This window comes from Podarcis filfolensis, assembly GCF_964270895.1.
Source record: "Podarcis filfolensis genome assembly, chromosome: 7".
Taxonomy (NCBI): Eukaryota; Metazoa; Chordata; class Lepidosauria; order Squamata; family Lacertidae; genus Podarcis; species Podarcis filfolensis.
The window spans coordinates 14,480,379-14,504,585 of NC_139603.1; the positions used below are offsets into that span (position 1 = coordinate 14,480,379).

Genomic DNA, 24,207 nt, shown 5'->3' on the forward strand with positions numbered 1-24,207 from the left:
TGAGATACCATTTTTCGGTGCTTAACTAGTCACCGACAGTGTTATCGAGTGGAAAGCATTCAATAGTTGTTGATTTTAATTCTCTTAACATGGGGAAGATACTATTTATTAAGAACCTGGTGTTTATAACTGTGTAATAGGACAAAGATCAAACAGCCTTCTATAAACATGTTGTTTTTCACCTGAGAGGTGCATGAGTGATTCATTATCAGCAGTTTTCCTAACTAGTTATCTGTGCATTCATAACTGAAAGTTCAAGAATTTAAGTTAATCCTTTTCCGTGAAAGCTCATACGGAACATTAAGCACAGAATATGGTATAAAATGTTGCTCTTTGTCATGTAACTATTAAAACCACGTTTGCAAGATTTGTTTTATGGGGGGGGGGACTACAGAAAAGCCTCTCACCTTTGGAATGATGTTTTTGGATTTCGTTATTGCCACTGTAAATGTGGCTTCAGAAAAAAACAGATACCTAGTTAAAATTATTATGGATTGTTTATAACCTATGCTGCTGGGACGATGGAAATATTTGCATAAAGTGGATTTCCAACCACACCAATGACAGAAGTGGCTACAATGTATCCAGATAACAACCTTTTTCTATGTAAGTCCAGAAGTGCTCACATCCAAAACAGCAACAAATATTTTACCCTCCCAGAACATTTCCAAAGTAAACCGCATTTATTGACATAAAAGAGGATCCTTCAGGCATGCAAAAGAGATTTCTTGCATCCCTTCCCACAAGTTCCTTCCATTGTTGTTTGAGAATGTTCCTAAAGCTGTCCAGCTTTCAGAATTAAATTACCAGACAGAAAAAGCTGATGTTATATCAGAATGAGAGAGCTGAAATTCTGGCTCAGCATGCAGTTCCTTAGATCAAGACCGGTATTACTGCCTCCTAAAATGCACTTTTTGCTAGGCGATGAACAGTAAATTCACAATTAAGAATATGCCTGGAGTCATATGAGACAGATTTGGAGACCAATATAATATAAAGCAAGAACAATATTTTTTAAAAAATATATATTTAAAAGTCATGTAGAAAAGGCTACTGTCTTATTTAAATGAATATTTTACGCAAAAAGTATGTTAAATATCATATTTATAACATTATTATTATTATTAATTATTATGTGCTTTAAAACATTCTTAAAAAGCTGTAAAGTGAAGTCACATTAAGCAGAATCAGCATACTTCTCCCCTGATATTAGAATAACATATCAGACAAAACAATTTCTGACCATATCGCTATTCAGTTATGCCGTTTGTTTGTTTGTTGAATGGATCAGAGTGGTAAGATCTTCAAGCTTGCAGCAAATAACTCAGAATATTTATGTTGGACTAGAACAAAGAAGCTGAGTCAGTTCAAAGAAGACTAAGTATCTTGGAAAGTAGACAAGATTGTTTGCAGAATAATTATTTGACTTATTTTCCTTGTGAATTAAAGGCAGCTATAGCAAACTGAAACATATGTTAGACATTCATCTTCTGCTGTAGTTACGAAAGAAATGTGAGCCCAAATACAGGTTTAGTTATTTAAAATTTCTAGCCTGTCCCATCATTCCAAATACAAACTAAATACTCCAAATTAGCAATGAGGCAAAGTAAAATAAAGCAGCTATTTTATCAACAGCTGATACAGTACACACAGGTTCTGCTTTCCAAAAACAATGTATTCCCAGGAAATTGTTTGTTAGGCAAGTGTTTGCATAAGGAGCTGATGATTTCCATTATTTTCTATGGGAACACTTCTAATCTGTGATTTCTCTGATCTCTTTCCCTCCTCCATGGTTTCTGCCCAAAATGGCTGCCACTGATCCGCAAAACTCAAATAAGTAAGGCAGTGGACAAATTCTGGCTGTTTGGATTTTTGAATCAGCCAATTGTGTGGTGAGGTTCAGGTATGAGTCTTTGTTTTCAGATAACTGAAATTTCAGACAACGAGCATTCTACTAGTGGGACGTGGGTGTAGTTATAATTCTTACTAGAAGTACAAAATGAAGCTTCTACAAAATTCAGAGAACGCCTAAATCAAATGGCACCCACAAATTTAAGAGTGAGATATCATGAATGGTCACTCAGTACACATTTAATTATAAATGGTATTATAAAGCATAGCATCATTTGCTGCTAGACACATGTACTCATAATAAACCGGTGAACTAATAAACCAGTCTTCTTTGCTAAAAATTAACAAAATGTTCTACCCTGCATTATATGGCCTTTCCTTTTTTAAAAACAAAACAAAAACAAAACCCTACTTTCTTTCTAATACTGCAATGAGAGGAAAAACAGGTATCATTTATTTTTGTGAATCCTCTCACTTACTGAGAAGGCCGTTTTTACAAACTGGTTAATTATTTGAAAAATTCAGGTTAAACACTACCTGAGTCGAGTTTACTGGTACCAGCAACTGTTCGATTATAACTTTTTAGTGGTACTATTTACAGGATTATAAATCAGTACTAACAATGGCTCTTGACTAGCACATTGTGCACAACTGAATAGCTATGCTAACAAGCAAACCATATAATATGCTGAAAAGGGCCATACCATCATAACGGCAACTGCATCAAGTAGTTTACAAAGACGGTTGTAAATACATTTTTAAAACTCAGTGCATTTCATCTCAGGCTACCCTTCATCAGGGAAAGCATCACTAATTTGTGTCAGCGATGAAGAAATTAGAATGAATTCTAAACGATTATATGACTTAGCAGTTTGGCTCACCATCAAGGTAGAGACCAGAATAATATCTGTCTACTAAATAAATAAATAAAACTATTGGACAACACTGATTGTTAGAATGGTGATTTGATATTGCCAGCAATTCTTATGTTTGACTTCGAGGGCTCTAAAATTATTTGGAATTTAAATTATGAACCAAAAATTCAAATATATAATTAGCCAAGTTTAGAGTCCAAGATGGTGCATACACTTTCCTCTTGTGCATAATTTCTCCCCATTTCAAATCTAGTTTGGAGAAGTCAATTTTTGTTTCAGTCGTAATACTCAACATCCAGGTAGTTACTTGTATGGTGGAATGCTCCCTTCCTGGAGAAAATAAAATTCTTATAGATAGGAAAGTAATATCCCATAGAGGGGGAAAAGCTACGATAAATCTGCTTTCCCCAATATTAAGCTTGCTATGTGCATACTTTTGAAATATATATATAGCGAGGGGGGATTCATGTGAGCTTTCTCCTCACAAACCCAACAAATTTTGAATGCATCAAAATGCACCAAAATTACATTTGGCCATCACCAGTCCAAGAGAAAATGAGAAGCTGACTTTAATCAGATTGGTTCAAGTGAATTTATGGACGTACTTAGGTGGCTTGGTGACAATTACATATAACTGCCCCGCAAGAGTAGGGCAGAGAAATCTGCAAAAGAAAGGGAAAGATGCATGTGATCCTGCAACTTTCTACTACACCCTAAACTCTGATTACTATATATGCATGCATGAGGCTAAAATGAGGGATCCAGGAGAGTGGTCACCAATTTTGGGAGGCTAGGTGTACATTGGGAACTTTGAGAAGCTGCTGAGGGCACCAGCCAGAAAATGTCTGACCCTGGGTTTGCAGCCTAATGCAAAATGGCTGCTGGCTCCAAAAGAACAGAAAAAGAAATGAGACAGAAATGTAAAATGGATCAGATATGGAACAATCTAGTCCATATCTGTGTGTGTGTGTGTGTGTGTGTGTGTGTGTGTGTGTAGTTTGACAAATCTTCTTTTTCCCCCAGAGATTGTTAAGCCTTGGTTGCTACCTTGTCTGGTGATGGCGTGCTGCTGTTGATTAGCTAAAGAAAGAAAGATAGCTGAATCCAAGAACAATTCTGAATTGCTACAGCCAGCCATAAACCATAGTCGAAGATAAAAATTAATTCATGATGGCTGGCAAGTTGTTATTATCGTCATCATCTTCATCTTCATGGAGTAGAAAAAAATAGAAATACAAGGAAAATACACCCAAAAATACTAAGAAAGCCTTACCAAAGTAGTAGCTGAACACTACTTGGCCCAGACTCATGTAGACTTTTGAGGCTGAATGTCATCTATCAGCTTCTTAAAATCAGGAGCATGTTGAGGAGATGATATTAATAATGTTTCTCTCTTTGCACTGAACTCTGCCCACCCCAGACAACTTGAGAACAACCTCTGCTGTCTACCAGCCCTGTGATCTTACCAGCCCTGTGGTGTGTGTGTGTGTGTTGCAATGATGCCTCTGTACTGCCCCTCATCGACAGATTGGGAATAAGCAAGCAAATGTGAGCATTATTACCACCAAAATAATTATGATGCCTCTGAATTTTGCCCCCCCCCCCCGTAACAACTTTGGAGCAATCGCCGCTATCCGGCACCCAACAGAAACATGAAAAGGTTGCAATCTCCTCTTTCTTACACACCCATAAACAACTGAAGCCTCCCTCAGGCGCCTCCTACTCCATGTGCAAAACAAATACAACAGCAACAGGAGGATTCCCGTGTTTCTCAAGCAGTTGGTTGCCTGTCAACTGTTCAATGTGTCCAGCAGGCATGTGAGTGGTTTCTGCGCTTCTTCCCCTACCGCAACACACACATTTTTTAAAAGCTTCTTAAGTAGCTGCCTGCCAACTGCTCCATGTGGCTAGCAGGCAGCAAAACAAAAACAAATAGAGCAGCAAACGGGGAGGCGGAAACGGCAGCTCTTTAGGACCCTGGGGATTCCTACTGCCTAGTGAACAACTCACGTATCAATCACGGCTCTGACTTTACTCATTGGCTAATTACACCGATGGGTGGGAGCAGCCAGGCTGGATTGCTTAACAGAAATTGCTTAGAAGGGAACCTACATATTTTGCTTCGTAACTGGCACACGGAGCCAGCCAGTCAGTAAATCGCACAGTCCAAAGATGGGATTGACTCTTAATTAGCGAAGCACAATCTTCACGGACTAGACAGTGTTTCATGCTTCATGAGCACAGCAGTTCGTGCCCTGTAGGTCTTACTCCAGGAAACGAAAGGTCCCTGTCTCCTCCTCTCCAGGGCTTCTTCTATGCAATTGGAGACTGCGCCTGCATGCAGCCTGTCTTTGCTCCTCTCTTTTCATGCCTCTTCTGGTTCTGGGAGACTAGGGCAGAGGGGAGCTTGTTGCAGCAGGAGGAGGTTACCCATGGTTCATCACCAGCTTGACTAATCTCTGCCTCTTGGTGTCCCTCATCCCACTCGCCTGCTTCAGCTTCTGATTCTTGACCCTCTCTGCCACAGGCTCCCCCAAGGCACTAAGTCCTGTTAACCCTTCAGCTTCTGACACCTCCTCTTCTCAGTCTTCTCCCTCTTCTCTCTGTGGCCACTCACTGATGTTCTACCACCACTGCATGGGCTCTGAGCCTTTTCCCCTTGATTGTTCCCCAGCTGGTTCCTCCCACCATTCCTTTGTGTTTAACCAGTCCAAGACAATTAGATAATTGGTTTGTTTTTTTATAAAAAAGATGAAAATGAAAGCCCTGCCTGAGGGCATCATTGAAAGCCCGTGGGTACTGGGTTGATGACTCCCAGTTAGGAATTAACACACAAATTCCACTACTTTCAGTTGGTGCCCTGGAAATATATGAATATGTTTATATCCTAGCCAGATATCACACTAAAAATTGAGTTATAGTAGAATACAAACTCCTGTCTCCATCATCTGTCCCTGTTCAACAGCATGTAATATTAATCTGTTCTTCAGTTTGACAGGTCTAAGCAATCACTGATTTTTTTCTCTTTGAATAAGAAACAGTTTTATTATATCACTGTCTTATTGAATTACTCTGTCAAGACAACTAATTATGTATATCTTTACATTACAAATCAGACTAGAAGCAAGAAGGCAGAGATGCTTCAGGGTTGTTTTTTGTTTGGTCAATTTCAGTATTCCATTTAAAAAAACTAAACCAAACCCACATCCCATTTTAAAAAAAATGATCTAAAATCTGAAACAAATTCATAATTGAGGCTGAACCACAAGAACCGAGAGTTCTTAGTAAATGAGATTAATTCGACCTTCATGTGGCTGTGTTGAAATTAATGAAGTCATTAGTTTTGTTACAATCAAAGTACATCCCAAAACAAGGTGACATACGCTATCCTAGTGCAATCAGTATGAGGAAAAGAAACAATCTAGTCGTAAAATATTTCAGAGATGCAGCTACAAAAGTGTACCTGATAAGTGACTTGCAAAAAACTGCCCCACCTCTACCTATTTATTTCAATCAGAACTGAAAATCAGAGACCACATCTAAATGTATGTTTAGCAAGCTCTAAAACCTTTTTGGGTAAACAACTAAGTCATTCATGACACCACTGCTTACCTGTATAGCCTGTTGGCCTTGAGAAAGGCCTCACTGACTGTTCCAGGATAGAATCAAAAAACCAAATAAACTCTTATCTCACAGTCCCCCATCTAAGAATCAATTTGCTGAAATTTGCAGCACTAGATCTTGGCTGGATGGGCAACTAGATTTTCTTGCAGATAGGCCCTCAGTAAAGTTTAACCTATGTGAGGTTTTTAAAAGGAAAACAGTTCTTTATTTCATTTGTGTGTCACTTTCCACAAACAAAGAAGTCCAGGAACAAAAGTAGACACTACTTGTATCGGTGGTGTGGGAGGACTTTAAACATTTGACCCCACCAAGGTCCCAATGTAAAGACTACACCTAAATATCATAGGATGAAAATGTCCACAGTCCAGCTTGGCTCGCTCTTCTGTAGCTGCTGTTTATTACAAAAATAAACAAATAAATTATCACAGAAGCATTTACGGTGTGATCAGTATGAAGTCTAGCGTGTCCCTGAGTAGCACTATTATGTCCACCTACTAGGTGGTATTTGGTTACCACCTCCTCAGTGCCACAACTTGCAGTCCATCGTAAAATGTGCTTTAGATTGCAGATTCACAAATCCATTCCCCCACCCTTTCTCTTTCCATTTCCTTTTCTTTAGGCAATCCAGCTCAGATAGTTTTGTGTCATTTTGGCCTTGTAAATGGCTCAATGGATCACAAGCCATCCTTTCCATAGGAGGTCCTTCTCGTACGTGACAGACTTAGGAGATATTCATCAAATAGAATTTCCATATACAAATACATTGTATGCAACGGAATTTCTTTCCTCCTCAATCCCAGATTGTCCTCCCTTTTATCCAAACTTATACTATCTGTGTTTTACCTCTGTGAAGTGCCATGCCATTTATACAACTGAATAAATAAAGAAATACTGCCAATCATTCCAGAAGCTTTTTTTAAAAAAACATTTTTTGTATCACGTATTTTAAAATTTAACATGATAAATGATACTGGACCCTGGAATACAACATACACAGCGTGAAAAGCACAAATGTTGTAATAATTTGCAAGCATACACAAATGAATTCTTAAAAAAAAAATCAGTGCTCCATATAGTGCCAAATGATTATGCCCTTTGAAGAAAAAAGTTCTTCAATTACCAAATCCTGCATATATTTATATCCACAGTTTTAAACCTCTAGGGTTTACAAACGAAAACTTTAAAACAAACCAGAATACTTGTTGACATTACAACAGTCCTACATAAATGGCAGGACATTATTACTAAAGCTTCTGCAGACAAGTGAAAATTGTACTGCTTAAACAAGGCTTTTGGTCGTAGCTTGGCAGAGCTTACATTGTCCAATGCTTTTTTCCCCTTTCTGTTTGTATAAAATCAGAAAGAAAAGATCAGGTGTTTCAGCACCCAACCCCTAATACTTCAGAGTTGCCACCCCAGATAAGTTCCTGATCTTAAGAAATAAAAATAAAAATTGGTGTGTGCATGCAAGGAGTTACTGTGATGAAAGGGAGCCTGAAAAGTTTCACTGTGTGCACCGCATACAACCCTTTGGGTCTTAGCATTATTTTTAAAGTATTTTTACCGTGCTTTGAACTACTTGAGGAAGGAGTATATCAGTACAGTTGGGTCAATTAATATGTAGTTAAAAAAAAGTATGCCTACATGCGTACGTCAATTGGGATGTGATGCACTGTGCAAGTGGGATCCTATTGCAACCTGACCTCTTAAAAATGTGTTAGAAATGAATCAATCATTCAAGTACATACACATTTGAATGCGTATTTGAAATCTTATTGGAGGCAACCTTCATCCAGGTAAAAGGGTTCATGAAAGATCTGGAGAGGAACAGAATTGTGGAAGTTAGCAGAAAAAAAACAAATACACTGGTTCAATCAGTCATTAAGAGAAGAATGTGCACTTCTAATATAGGAGTTGCAATTTAAATTAGTTGTAACAAGTGTCGTTATATTTTAAACAAATAAGGCAGTTGAGCTTCTTTGCATTGTTTTAACTTATTGGGGCAAAAATACATATACAGTATATGGTTTCAAATGAGTCCTCCACGTTTAAGACACTATTCACCTTTCCATTTTTGCAGTGCCTGTGAATTTAACTGTACAGGTACTAGAAGCAAACCTGTCATAAGCAGAAATAAAGGTAACATTTGTGATGATTTTATCAATGTGGTTTGTTCAGTGTCAGATCATTGTTTGGACAGTAAGTTTGACAGAAAGAAGATAATGTTCAAAAGTACAACATATATAGAAAAGAAGTCTTCTGTCCAGTTTTAATAGCTGCAACTAGACACTTAATATTGAGTAAAAACCTGAACACAACAAACTGAATGCACCAGTCCTTTGCTGGAGGAGAAGTCACTTTAGGCAAACCTCTAAATTGACAGAACAGAACAAAGCTCTAGACTGCGATCCCAAGGACTAAACAAAGTCTAATGTGCGGAAAGAGAATCCAGCAAGCATAGCTTGCCCTTTCCCTGCAATGTTGGATATATTCCACCACCACCACGTGTGTGTGTGTGTACATGCGCATGCACACGTCTGCACAGACAGATCCAATAATATGCACACGGAACTACCTTAGATGTTGCAGTGATTAAAGAAAATCTTGCATGTATTGGAGGTCAATGTGCACACATGTCCAAGAAGCCTATAGATCAGTCTGCTGTCGTTTGCTTTCCTAGCATGATCTAAGCTCTTCCGTATCCAAGGGATGTAAAAATATCTCACTAAATGTCAAACAACAGGTAACGGAAAAGAGACAAGGTGGATATTCAGACAACCAACAAGGTCAAATAAGAAATAATTCTGTACATTTCCTTTTTTATGTAATGGAAAGCCAATAAATCCCACCAAACATTTTTTATATCAACCAAACGCGAGATCTCAAAATCCACTTGGTACTGTACAGCATACCATAATTCATGGTTATGTGAAAATGATACCAGATGAGGCCCATCTTGACTGAAACCCACATTCTGCAGTTTAGGGGTCAGGTCTCCTGCAAACATCGAGAAAGCCTCATTTTTCTTGGGGTTGTTTAGCTTCAATGATCATGTTCAATTTTAATTGAATTGCATTTTTTAAAAAATTTGAAAGTTCCATAAAACACTTTATGGTCCCTTTCCCACCACAAACCTTTCTCCACATGGCAGCATAACCTAGTATCACTTAGAAATAAAACACTTTTATACCAAATAGTGTCCTGGCTCTGACTGCAAGGGTAAAACTACATACTTCATGTAGTTCCACATTATTTTTAGGAACTTTTTTTTTAATACAGCCTCTAAACTGTTTTACCCCTTGGCGGCAAAAAATGTATGGGTACAGGAATATTAATTTTATCCTGCTGCTGTGGGGTGTGTGAGCAAGTGTATGTGTGGGTGGTACAAAAATCCTTTAAATGAACTTTCGTGATACAAAATTTCCCAGGATATGTGACTGATAGCTGAGAGATTTGAATGTGGTGATTACCTGCATTAGTCACTACTACAGAGCTATTAAACTGAATCTCAATATTTATTTTCCAAACCAAGTCAATATATGACCAAGCATACATACGGTAATCACACATTTCTCTCAAATTACTCAAGAAATGAAAGGGAATATGTCACTTTGATTTTAAATATCCTGCATTGATATTTTCCCTTTAACCCATTGTTCTCGACTCAAAAAAAGATCCACTTCAAGGTCTGGAAAACTACATAGCATATAATGGCACTGGGATAAATTATCTGGCACCATCAGAAGGATGGACTTTTAATGGCTCCAGTGGCTCTCACCTGAAATCTTGATAACTCTGCACTGCTCTCTCTTGCGTACCAGATAACTTCAGGATTCGCCATGACTTCGAAAGAACCGAGTTCCTTTCTCACATTACTCTTCCACTCACAGCCAATCTGCATATATCAACCCACTAAAATTTAAATCATCAGACTCGTGTAAATTGAATTTGGCTCTGGAACCACTGAAAAGCAGCCAGCTCCTTATGTGTCTGTTTCAGGTTGCTGAAAGGTAATGTGGCCTTTCCTACAAAGGATTGGGTTTTTTGTTTGTTTTGCATTGCCATTTATGCTTGAATACCTTAAGCTTCCTGTGCCAATTTATGCTTGGAAAGCGCCACACACAGTGCTTTGAAGTTTCACACCAGTTTCTCTTAGTTCTAATTACTAGTAAGTGGCTCAGAAAGATGCACAGAATATCAGCAATTTCATCAATGCATTTTCCATGGAGAAGTTTTTTTTTGGTGTGGGTGGGTGTGTTTTAAATACAACAACAAACGGGGAAAACAGTACCTCAGAGATTTTCCATTAGCATGTGCTCTCTCACCGATACATGTAAATCAGAATTGCGCATTTTCTTTGGTTAATGGATGACAGGTTTACTACACTCAATCATTACTAATGGATTAAAAATGAGGAAATGGAATCAAAACTTCATTTAACACCGCAAATGTCTGTGCCTAATCCTGCCTAAGTTTGAGAATATGTGACTACACCATAAATCACTATCTCTTTCATGTAAAGTGATACACCTTCTTCAGAATGCTATAGTGCGCAAGAAAAAGGGAGAAAGGATGCCGATTACACAGAATGCCCCTGCCCCTGCTTTTGCCCATCATTATAGAGGACAATGAAATAGTTGACTTGTCAGCATCGTCTACAACTTCACTATTGATCTCCTCCCCAGGCAGATCTCCACAGTTAATTTGATGGATTCCTGACATTCCTTCTCCAGAGCCTAGCTGGATTTAGAGTCTGGCTACCTGCCATTGTTCTGACTGCCAAAACCACAGAGTGTTAATGAGGCTGCTGATTTGCTAAGCTGTGACAGGGCTCTCAGAAAGGGAGGCTTTTTGGTGGAAAACCAGGAAAGTCACCCACAGGGAGGATGTTGTTGTAGCCACCCAAGGCTGTTCATGGATTCCACTATTTTCCTGTTTCCACTCTTTCCTCTTCTAGAGCAATCCACTGAATGCAAGAAATGTGAATACCCAGGAAAAAATTGCAAAGGTCTGCATTCACAAAAAAGGGGGAAAGGGAAAAAAGAAAACACTCTTATATGGAATATTTTATAATGGAATGGACAGTGAAAATTCGTTTATACTAATTAGTAGCATTAGTGGTACAACTCAATCTTTCAAAATGGCTTCTAAAAACTTTCCCAAATGTGTTTACCTCCTGACTTTCCCCAAATGGTGCTGAAGACAGATAACAATAATAAAACCAGAACAAACACGATTAAAAAAGAAAAGAAAGTGAAGCTAGTTAAAAAGCAATGGACTCTGCCTGCTGGTAGGTCGTTACGAGATGGAGTTAGCTGGCAATCCTTTGGCAAGGAGTTTCAGAGAATGAGATCAGCCACTGAGATCTTTTCTGAGGTTCCTGCCAAATGCACTTCAGATGTTGGCATAACAGAAAGAAGAGTCTCTTCAGTGGATTGGAAAACCTGAGCTAACCTGTGGTCTTTCAGATGCTGGCCCCAAGTCATGTAGGGTTTTGTATATCCTAACCATCTTTTGGGTATGCCTAGGCATATAGAAGAAGCTACAGTACAGAATTACAGGGTGCAAAATGGTGCAAGTATTTACCATCGTTAATAGAGATGCAGAGGAGCCTGGCACTCTAAACCACAAGAAGATTTTAAAAGCTGAGTCTTCTGTCTCCTGAATGGTGCCAGTGAGCAATGATGAGCCTAAAAAGGGTGAACTGCTCTTATCATGCAAAATCAGCACAGCAGCAAGGACCTTCTTCCCCGGGCAAGATGAATAATCATACTTTTCTGTGCCGCGGTCCATATTTAACCTGGTCGTCCAAACTTTTCGTTAGGGCTTTTAATCTATATCAGAACTCCAGTTTCAGCTCCTTAGCTGCTTAAGAGCCAATTGCCTCTTTGGGCCCATAATGAACTTGCCTGCCCTAACATGATAGAAGGTGTTAAGAAAATGTATAGGAAAGTCGTTCCCAAGAGAAAATGGTCATGTGCAAGGCAGGTGGCTGAAACATCCTCTCTCATATTAGGGAACATTTCCACCTTCATTTCTCCCATTTGGATCCAACCATTCTGTGTAGCACCACCTTAAGGTGAGATGCCAGAATATCCCCTCCCTCCCCAAAATCTGCTTCCATTGGATACCTGTCTCTTACTCCTGGGAGCTGAATGGTAAGACTATTTCCGCTTAGGCCCACCTTCTTAAAGTGGCAAAACTAGCAAACTTTAACTACAGGGGATGCTCAATAAGTCATTAGGTTCTTCCTTGGCACTAGTAGCAGGTGCTGGTGATTTTGGATGGGATCGCAGCAAGAGAGAAAAGAGTTAAACTTCTTCTCATTTCATGCTGAGGTCCTAACAAAAACTGGTCTGGTACTCTGCTACTTTTTAAGATGACGGAGTTCCTAATGACTTGTTTACTGTCACATGTAGTTTGGCACTGAGCTTCTTCCAGGCGAACAATCAAATCACACAACAGACACGACAACTCTTATGAGATATGAAAAGTGGAGCTCAGATGTACTGAACGGAGGTAGGTCAAATTCTGTTCCAACCTATCTAGACGAATTTTGCTAAGCATCTTAGCGTCATATGGCCCAATATTCAAGGGAGCTGTTATACATAATACCTGGCTGTTTTTGACTTTCTCAACCTTTTGTAGTACAATTAAGCGATTGACAGATTGGAGCTGGCCAAGGGAGATGTTACGAAAGTAGGAATTAACAGTTTTAGGAAACAGCTGGAGTATGGGACCCTCAAATTGCTATTAAAAATGTAACCAAATCCTACAACTCGCAGATAAACTACCATGATGAATTAATTTAGAGTAGAGCTACATTGTCAAATGTATCACATGGTCAAATCCTTCCTAGTCAGCACATTTATTAGATGCAGGTGGGAGACTGGTTTCTATGTGAATGACTTTAAACACACACATATACAGGTGCACAGAATTGTTATTCCAATTCACTGACTTTAAAACAAGAAGCATAACAAATTATTTGAATTAGCAATTGTAAGGGCTGCTGCGTCTAGGGATTTGCTGATTTCAATGGGTCTTACACATTCGTTCAAAATTTAAAGTTAAGCTCTTCTTCTATTAACTACATCTCTTCAAAGGTTATGTAAAATAGCAGGTGGAATTTTAAAGATGTTAACGGCAGCATTATGGCAATAAGTGAGTAGCTACTACTGATAAGGAAGCAGCTCATATAACTTGGGTCAACAGCAGACAACCTTAGCTGCAGGAAATTAGAGTGAATATTGAGAAAGTTAGAAATTAAAGCTCAAGAAGCACCGTGCTGCAAATTAAGACCTCAAACATTTGGATAATGTTACTTCATTTGCTGGTGATATTTCCATAAGAGATGTACCGTATTTTTCGCTCTATAGGACACACTTTCCCCCCTCCAAAACTTAGGGGAAATGTGTGTGCATCCTATGGAGTGAATGCAGGCTTCTTGGCTTCAGCGATAGCAACGCGAAGCCCCCGAAGCGCAGAGGGAGCGCTCCCTCCGTGCTCCAGAGGCTTCGCATTGCTTTCGCTGAAGCCTGGAGAGCAAGAGGGGTCAGTGCACACCAACCCCTCTCACTCTCCAGGCTTCAGGGATAGCTGTCTGAAGCCTTTGGAGAGCAGTGCGAGTTCCCGCTGCACTCCGCAGGCTTCAGGTTCCTTTCGCTGAAGCCAGGAGAGCAAGATTCTCCTAGCTTCAGCAGAGAGGGAGAGCTTCGCAGCGCCCCTTCAGCCAAGCGGGAGGAGAAATGGAAGGGGCTCCGTTTCTCCTGCCGCTTCACTGAAGGGGCGCTGAGCAGAGAGGGGGAGAATCTTTTTTTTTGTTCTCCCCCTCTAAAACAAGGTGCGTCCTATGGTCCGGCGCGTCCTATAGAGTGAAAAATATGGTAAGTGCTGAAAATCTAATCAGCAAATACTTGCCATTACTGATGTGTGTATGCTAACTGAATACTTACTTGCCCAAACTTTGTAGAAGTCCAATGCAGGCATTTCTCACTACTGATTCAATATTCAACTTTATTTACTAAAGATAACTTACAAAACAAGGGAGCATACCTGCCTTTACTACAACCAGAGATTCTGTGACAGAGTCAAGAGTGAAGTGATCACAGGCAACCTAACAGCCAAGTAATAATCCACTATTAACGTTTCATTCATGTTTCAATAAAAGCAATACTTGCCCTTCACATTCTTTCATAAATATATGTTCATAAATGCACAGAAATAAAGTCTCACTTTTGTACATATTCAGTATCTCCAAGTTGTAATGAGATCTCTTCCATAAACCAACAGCCTCACTGAAATTTGAATTCCAATTTGAACAATTAATAGAATTCATTGTCACAGTCATCTTTCCCCAAGAAATCCACTAATACTCATGAAATGCATCAAAGAATGACTAATTTTCTCACATCTCTTTCCGCTTAGCCTTCACATTTTCTCAGAGACAAAGAAACTGGAAGCAATTAACAACTGGGGTCATATAAGAAGCAGCAATGCTTTTCATCACAAGGAATATAAATTCATATGATCCAAAGAACAAACCTATACAGAAGTCCCATTGAGTTCAATAGGGCTTACTTCCAGGTAGGTGTGTATAGGGTTGCAGGATTTTTATGCTTCATTTTTAAAAGAAATATATATGCACTTGAGTGGAATGAGAAGTGTACACTGAGGTTTGCAATTTCCCTGTCTATACACCAGTTCTAGAAGGAAAAAAATGCAGTACCACGCCTGCACAAAGAATATTGCATTAAGTGTGACTTATCTTACATATCAAAAGTTTAAAAAAGACCATACAAAGTCCCTACTAATACAGCCTCCCAGCTGTTCCACAGCTTATTCCACAACATTACTGAGCAAGATTTGGTTACAACATCTGAAGAAATTGGAATGGGACTCTCTAATCAACAGTTAATAGGAATGTTATGGGGAAATGACAGCACACCGGCTGCCAAAAGCAGAGAAGGAATATGTGACAATAATGTTTTAGGGAATTACTTATTATTGGTGTGGTATTAGAAGCAAAGTTTGGAAATCTACGCTAAAGCTCAGAGTTGTGTGTCAAAAAAGATGCTCAAAATGGTGTATAGTCAGCATCTTTGCTTGATCAAGTAATGTAGCTGGGTACCAAACATGAATGCCACAGATACTGCCTTGAGTTTCATGATGGGAGAAAGGCAGGGTAAGGCATCAGGTATGAAACAAAACAAGCCAACAGTTAATAGAAGCTTATTTATTTACATTAAGTGTTGTGTAAAAGAACATTTCCACTCCGACATCACTTAGGGCAACTCACAACCATTAAAATCACCACACCATCATAAATCCACAATATTACAAAGCCTGTGGCTGTATTCCAACAGCAGTTTATTCAGCCTTTCTGATGTTCTGCACTCATTTCTGTGTTTTTGCTTCCGAGGGAAAAAAAATCAGTTCATAGCCCCTTCTTAACCATGTCTTGTGTTGACAAAATTTGGGTATGTTCCCCACCATTTAAAAATTAGCATGAGTTGCTGGTGTATCAGTTCAAAAGCCACGGTTCAATATTGCAACAGGTACTGCCATGCGAAAGGAAAGTTAGAAATCAAGAGTAAAACTAATGCAATAAACCCCATGCCGCCTTAATGCTCATGTCTGAAGCCTAACTTGCAACGGGAGCCCAAAAAGAGCAGTGTGCCTCTCTGAGCAGTGCTGAGCAAGCCTTTCTTTCAAGATCCCACACAGCTTTCTATCTACCCCTTCTGTTACTCCCCCCTCCTCATTTTATGCCTCATGGGCTTGCTTCTTTTGCATACGGTGTGCATATGTTAGTTTAGCCTTGGTTAGAATTACTGAACTATTCCCCATTGTCACAAAAGATGTGCATATCTCACAGCAATATTACCGTATTTTTCACTCTATAGGACACACTTTTTCCCCTCCAAAAATGAAGGGGAAATGTGTGTGCGTCCTATGGGGCGAATTCCCTGTACTGTATCAAAGAGGTACAAGCTTTTCAGTACTGTGTTCTTCCCTGAATTTGTGATGGAGGCTGGAGAAGTTGACATATAAAACTGGAAGCGGACCTTTGTCTGTATATTGCAGCTCATTCTGAGACCTCTTGATTTCCACTTTAATTGGTACCAGTGGCCTTCATAAGAGTCTTGCCCCATGCCAGGTGGCAGACTCAAAGGGTCAAGACATGACAAGGCAAGGTAAGGTAACAGATATCCAAGAGACTATGAAGTGGGTGCTTGTTCAGTAACAAGACTGCAGCATCTAAACTGCTCCAAGATCTCAAATAAGCTCTTCTATCTCCTCAGCAAGCCTAACAGCCAGAATCTCAGCCTCCAAGCTTTTATTTGCTTAAACATTTATAAAACAAAATGAATTCAAAGGGACTTCAAAGCTGAAGGAGTATCAGGAATGTAAAGATGCAGCTTTCAGTCTTGGGACTACTCATTGGACGGCCTCTGCTTGTGTCTCTTCAGTCAGTGACCTCTAAGGGAACTAACAGGCTCAGGCGGTTGGAAGGCCATTTAGCAGGCATTTCAGAATTCTTACCTGAAAAAAATGTGAACGAGTATCTGGCTCAGTTCTTTCAAACACAGAGAATCTAAAATCTTCCAGATGTGTAGAGATACAAAGACTGGCTCCCTACATCCCCTAGAACCACTGTGGATAATAAATGGGGTCCTCCCTTAAAGAGGGCACATATTGTGGCAAGACCTGGAAAACCGACACCCTGTGTTGTGGGTGGGTATGATTGGTCAGCCACAACACCCGAATGGTAGGTCCCTCGTAGCTGGGTGCAATCTGGCCAATGGGATGCAGTCCAAATGGTTCGAGGGACCTATTTATGCCCATGCACGTGACTCAGAGCTTCCTCTTTTGGCGCATGCATTCAGAACACCCACCCACCTCTCCCTACTTTTAGGGCTTTGTGCTTGACCTTGCTATACCGTTGTCTGTCGTTGGGACGGGCACGGCAGAAATTTTCCCCACTTGGCTGATTGGCTGTTGCCATTTGGGTTTCGCCTGCCGCGTAGCAAATCATCACAACTTGTAAGGTTGCAAATAGGCTCTGGTTCAGGTGAAGGGTATGTGAAGGATATTCCGTTAAAGGAATCCAGGGACTCGATGGTTTGGTCAACCCCTGAGTCCCGGCTTTTCGCTTATCCAGGTGTTTACCCTTGGCTGACCTATGCTGGAACCCTGGGCCAGTGCTACCTGCATGGCAGGGAGCTAGTCAAACCAGAGCCTATGCAACCAGTCACTTTCTGTAATCAATAAAGTTGTGGCCTAAATTCTGCCAAAAACCAAACCAAAAATTTGAGTCAAGTGTGAATTTATTTAGGGGGGAGGTTTCTGGGTCTGAACACGCAATTGCCACTGCTTTAGATGCTGAATGCAAATAGCGAAGGATGTACAAATGGCCTTACACACACATCTCTTTCATGTGAGAATGGTCCATTGCACAGCTAGCAAGCTAACTTGTGTTACTTTTAGAGATGCCTTCAGACAAATACCTGCTTGCATTCATCTCAAAAAATATACATGCATGTATACAAATTTGTGTGGGATGCGGGTGGCACTGTGGGTTAAACCACAGAGCCTAGGACTTGCCGATCAGAAGGTTGGCGGTTCGAATCCCTGCCACGGGTGAGCTCCTGTTGCTCGGTCCCTGCTCCTGCCAACCTAGCAGTTCGAAAGCACGTCAAAGTGCAAGTAGATAAATAGGTACTGCTCTGGTGGGAAGGTAAACGGCGTTTCTGTGCGCTGCTGTGGTTCGCCAGAAGCAGCTTAGTCATGCTGGCCACATGACCTGGAAGCTGTACGCCGGCTCCCTCGGCCAATAAAGCGAGATGAGCACTGCAACCCCAGAGTCGGCCACGACTGGACCTAATGGTCAGGGGTCCCTTTATCTTTACACAAATTTGTACGCAGGAGTGGGAAAGGAATGGCTGTTTCTTTTCTATGGAGTATTTCAGCCAAATTCTCTAGGAACACACACCTAAACATTGTTATTATGCTGAGAACGTAAATTGCCCAATACTCGGAAAAAACCTTTGAATAACGTATGTCGAGGGGCGGGGGCGGGGCAGGGCGGGAATTCAATGAAACATTTGTATATTTGAAGTCACCAACAGTCTTGCAATTTTGTTCAATGCTGTGTGTGCTGGAAATGGAGGCTGCGCATCTCCGTTTTTATTTCTGGCAGGCCCTTGTTATTCTTTCACATACAAGTTTCCTTTGCAAGACATTCAAAGTTAATGAGACATTAGATTTTATATAACCTGAAGCAAGCACCTCAAGTGACAAGCCAATCTGAATTCTGAAAACATCCATTAACCTTCTGTGCTAGCAGAACATTTCAGAAGCATGTTTTCTCCCATGCTATTCTATAGCAAGCAGAGCTAGAAAAATGAGTGAAATAAAAGGGTATCGACCCATACTGTACTTGCCTAAATTTAATCTTGCTCTCTCTCTCTTTTTCTTTTTTCTTTTCTTTTTCAAACTAACAGCTACCCTGTTAGTAACTTGGAAAGAACATTTTGTTACAGGTAGTGAGTTCTGTAGCTGTCGGGCAAAAATAGTTCCCATTTCTCACAGGGGAGGTTACAGAATCCACTTAACACTAGTGTAATCTTAATGTGTATATGTTGAAGTACACCATGGGATTCTCCACCCTGCCTTTTATTTGCAATTCTTTCATCTTGGCTTGTCTCCTCTTTTGAAGGGACAATCCCTGAAGCCTATTGCACACAAAACTGTGAATTGGTAAGGAGGGATTAGGTCCTGGTTAACATTGGGCCATTTGTGGTATGTATAAACCAAAAGCATGCCTTAAAATTATACAAATTAATAGATGCAGCGAGGAAAATTCCTTTAAAATACCTACACAGAACCTGATTTTTTTATTTTTTATTTTACACAGAAAAAGAAACGTAACAAACTCTAGAAGCACAGCTTATTTGTACTGTTGTTGTTTACTGTTTACTGTTGTTTACTGTTTTTATTGACATGATGATTATTTATCATTGTTCTGTTCTTTTTTTAATTGCTATTTTTACTATTGGTCAGGGACACAGGTGGTGCTGTGGGTTAAACCACAGAGCCTAGGACTTGCTGATCAGAAGGTCGGCGGTTTGAAGCCCCGCGATGGGGTGCTCGGTCCCAGCTCCTGCCAACCTAGCAGTTCGAAAGCACGTCAAAGTGCAAGTAGGTAAATAGGTAGCGCTCCGGCGGGAAGGTAAATGGCGTTTCCGTGTGCTGCTCTGGTTCGCCAGAAGCGGCTTAGTCATGGTGGCCACATGACCCGGAAGCTGTATGCCGGCTCCCTTGGCCAATAAAGCAAGATGAGAGCCGCAACCCCAGAGTCGGCCACGACTGGACCGAATGGTCAGGGGTCCCTTTACCTTTACTACTATTGGTCATTTGGTATGTTGTGAGCCACTTTGAGCACTATTACAGGCAAGTGGCATACAAATAAACTGATGATTATTGTGATTAAGGCTTTTGTTCAGCCGGAACTCACCGGAACCCCAGCACCTTTCAAATGAGCGCCATTGCCAGAGAAGGTGTTCATGGTGTGTTCCGGCGCTTCTATTTCTAGAAAAACAGCACTGATTGTGACGATGATTTAGCAACTGACAGATGTACTTCCTGGGGAGTTCACAATAAACCTAGATCCCAAATTCACTACTAGAGTCCAAAACTGCAAACGCTGAGGTCTGCTTTTAACAATTTTCTGCACAGGATTAATTAATCTTTCATCTTCCTTTTTGAGAAGAAGTCCTTCTCCTCCACCAAAGCCAAAACAGGTTTGTTTCTCATGGCACAGTAAGCCAAACTATGGTTTACTGGGACTGAATGAACATGCAGACTCCCAGAGAAGAATCTCACAGCTGAAGGACCATTAGCCATGTAAGGAGATTAGTAAATATTCCTGCTTTTGCTGCCTGTTTGAGAATGGGGTGGGGGTGGGTGAGTGTAGGAGAAAGAGGTGGGGGCAGGGTAGCTAATAGGCCAGAATAGATGCTCAGTAGTTTTTAGCTTGCTGGATCATAACTTATGCTGCGAGCATGACATGCATGGAATAGCTGCAGCTCATACAGGTGTATTTAGTCTGCAACCCGGCACTGAAAAAGCTTCATCGCATTTCGTACAACTCAACACTCTCGCAAATCATTCCAAAGAAGTTACTGTGACATATATCTAGTCTCCTTCCCCTGCTATACTTAGTGGACAAGGCACGTGCCTTCTAATATCCAGAAGTTTTCTTTATTAAATCCTGTCTGGTAGGGAAATATTAAATTATACCTGGTGGGAAGGTCAAGAAATCCTGGCAAAGCTTATCACCAGGTAGCCAGTGTTAGAAACTCAAATATATAAAGGACACTTTAAATCTAGGTTATGGTCACCAGAATGGATTGTTGGACTGGATGACCCTTGGGGTCCCTTTCAAACCTACAATTCTACAAGTCTATGATCTCAACTACATTGTACCTTGCTCTTACAATAATTCATTTGTCCCAGTATGCAAGGAGGAGAAACATACACAGTGGAAACGGAAATGGTACTAGTTATGTACTAAGGAAGAGGTTTTTAAACTGTGGTCACCAACCTGGCACTAATAATAATAATAATAATAATAATAATAATAATAATAATAATAATAATTTATTATTTGTACCCCACCCATCTGGCTGGGCTTCCCCAGCCACTCTGGGCGGCTTCCAACAAAGATAAAAAAATACATTAAAATGTCACACATTTAAAAACTTCCCTGAACAGGGCTGCCTTCAGATGTCTTCTAAATGTCAGGTAGTTGTTATTCTCTTTGCCTTCTGATGGGAGGGCATTCCACAGGGCGGGCGCCACTACCAAGAAGGCCCTCTGCCTGTAGCTTTGCTTCTCACAGTGAGGGAACCGCCAGAAGGCCCTCGGCACTGGACCTCAGCATCTGGGCAAAACGATGGGGGTGGAGATGCTCCTTCAGGTATACTGGGCCGAGGATGTTTAGGGCTTTAAATGTCAACACCAACACTTTGAATTGTGCTCAGAAATGTACTCGGCCCACAAATCTCTGCCTAGTCACAACTGGACCCATGTCAGTAGCAAAACGCGCCTGGCTAATTTCTAAAACTGAAGATAGCTGCAACTTTTTTGGATCTGAGAAGGGGATATCTTCCCGCACCATTGAAAGCTGTTAAGAGTATGTCCTATGATATGCTGAATAGCGCCAACTGTCATTCAGCAACCATGTGGGTCCTGAGCCCTTAAATATGGACTACAGTCCACATTTTTTGTCTCTCGTCTGCCATCTATGCTGTGCTAATCATGAGGCCTGTTTGCAAGGAGCAAGATCAGAATAAGATAAACTTCAGCTATCCCATTCTCAGTATTCTTCTGCCCAGTTGTTTGTCGTCTTCCTTTTCTTATTTTATTCTTAATCAAACTCTGTACAGTTCAGCTGTTGAGGTCCAAGTGTCTTTACGTCCAACAATATGGATTAGTGTAATCTCCTTGGCTCTGGGTGCATCCTACCTGTTTGAAAAGGTGGAATTTCACAGGGGAAAAGAACAGGCTGTGCTGAACCCCAGGGTGAGGGAGACAGCTGGATGCTAGCTGTGTCTTTCCTGTTAAATTGAGAAGGATTTGACCAATAAATGCAGGACATTGTGTCTCAGAGCCCCCTTATAAGCAATTGTTTTGACCTACCAGAATTTCCTCCCATTTGGGACTGCAGGTGTTAAGAGAGGAAGACGGTAGCTACAACACGGGATAGTCTCTGGGCATGACTGGCCTATCTCACAAGACAGTTGTTCAAGGAAAGTCATAAGCAGGCTCTCCGAGCTTTCTCCTTCCACAACAGTTACTAACCTACACATATATTTTATTGTTCACTTGCTTACATACAGCTGTGCTAATTTGCACCGCCTGGAAGGGGCTGGGGTATATGTGCAGGTTGGAGAGAGACATTTCTCAGCCTGCTTGCCTCGAGGCAATTATTCCTTGCCAGAAGCATCTGGCTATGCAGAAACCTACACTTACAACATAAACAGTGCTACCTTCAAAGAGTGTTAATCTCTAGGGGGGCAATTGTAACATTTGAAGAATGCCTGTTATAAAGGCATGCGCACTTGGGGCAAGGGCAAATGCTTAAACTGAGAAACGCTTGAGAGGGTGAAATCAAAAATTCTAACAGGCCGGAGGGTAATTTTACCTTCCAAGACACCTAATATCAAATTAAATAATGCAAACTTAGGAAGCAATGAACATTCATGCAATTTAAAGCTAGGTGTGAATTTTAGTGCACCTTTTCCCTTCCTTCCCTTTCCCTTGTGGGTCTTGTCTTTCTAGTTTGCAAACCTAATGGCAGGGCCTGTCTCTCACTCTTTTATTACTGACGTGCGGCACTTTGGGAGACAATTGTCTGAAAAGCAGGGTAAAAAAAGTAAACAAGTAAGGAAATTTGCTCAGGAACGTACTGACATTCTTCTACAGTGAAACGTTTGTCTCTTTGTTTAGATGTACTTGAAATGAAATCTTCCATGTCACCGTCTCAATCACTTTATGACTACAGTTTGAATACCGATTCCATTCTAAAATATCATGCAACTATATAATGTTAACACTTAAAGCAAATGAAACCATATACTGTACAGATCTCTGTCCAGAAGCAAGTCATACACACCCATAGCCTTGCATCTAGGGAACAGGGTGACTGCTGGTTTTCCAAAAAAAAATTGCGCCAATGACTGGGCCGGAACTTGACTTTTTGGGCTTTTTATCACTTTCATCTCCTTCCCCTCCTACATCTGCATGAACTGACACTTCCCCCCCCCCCCTCTAGAACAATACATGATATATGACTCGCAAATAATCTCAAGGGGATTCCACCAAGGCAACTTCAACATTACCCAGTTGGCTTGATAGAAGATTGCTGGCTGAATGCTGACATCTGTGGCAAAAAGGGGGGTCTCCTAAGATTTCAGCACCAGTCCCATAATTGCATTCAAGTACATATACAACGGGACGCAGGTGGCGCTGTGGGTTAAACCACAGAGCCTAGGGCTTGCTGATCAGAAGGTCGGCAGTTCGAATCCCTGCGACGGGGTGAGCTCCCGTTACTCGATCCGTGCTCCTGCCAACCTAGCAGTTCGAAAGCACATCAAAGTGCAAGTAGATAAATAGGTACTGCTCCTGCGGGAAGGTAAACGGCGTTTCCATGCGCTGCTCTGGTTTGCCAGAAGCGGCTTAGTCATGCTGGCCACAACCTGGAAGCTGTATGCCGGCTCCCTCAGCCAGTAAAGCGAGATGAGCGCCGCAACCCCAGAGTCGGCCATGACTGGACCTAATGGTCAGGGGTCCCTTACATATACAACAGGTAGATGAGGAAGAACCTTTACTGCTGCTGTTGCAATCTTCAAGAAAATGAACAGCATAGATTGAACAGCCCACTCCCTTCGGCTGTTCAGCCCCATTCAGACAAGCAGTAAACGACACACCAGTGTTGAGAAGGCAGCTCTGCCTTACCAAGCACACTGTTACTGGTATTCACTAGTAAGGAAAACTAATTGCTACACATCTTCTCCCCTTACTTAATTTCCCTTTTGAGTGAAAGAGAATTTACACCAAGGCCTTCCCAATTTAAAAAACAGAAAAAGTCCTGGAGACTTTTTAACCTCATCTATTTGATTCCATCAACACAGTTAAAGAACAAGAATCTATTACTCAATATGTCAACACTTACCCAACCTCAATTAAAGGGCTGACCCTACAAATCACCCCCTAGATGGAGTTTTTAAAATGGCTGCAAAGACAACGCCAACAGCTTTACGTTTCCATAGTCTGATTGTTCACCACTACT

The 24,207-nt window shown here is 40.9% G+C and overlaps 1 protein-coding gene across 5 annotated transcripts in view; it reads right to left on the reverse strand.

Moving 5' to 3' along the window:
- The window catches only part of CTNND2 (catenin delta 2), a 245,222-nt gene that overhangs the window by 168,888 nt on the left and 52,127 nt on the right, over positions 1-24,207 (reverse strand). For 2 of the 5 annotated variants that reach the window (XM_083623766.1, XM_083623765.1), the window contains exon 4: positions 8,099-8,167. The exons of the other annotated variants lie outside the window; for them this stretch is intronic. In XM_083623766.1, the coding sequence (XP_083479892.1) occupies positions 8,099-8,167 (69 nt within the window). The remainder of the gene's footprint in view (positions 1-8,098; positions 8,168-24,207) is intronic. 5 annotated transcript variants of the gene reach the window in all.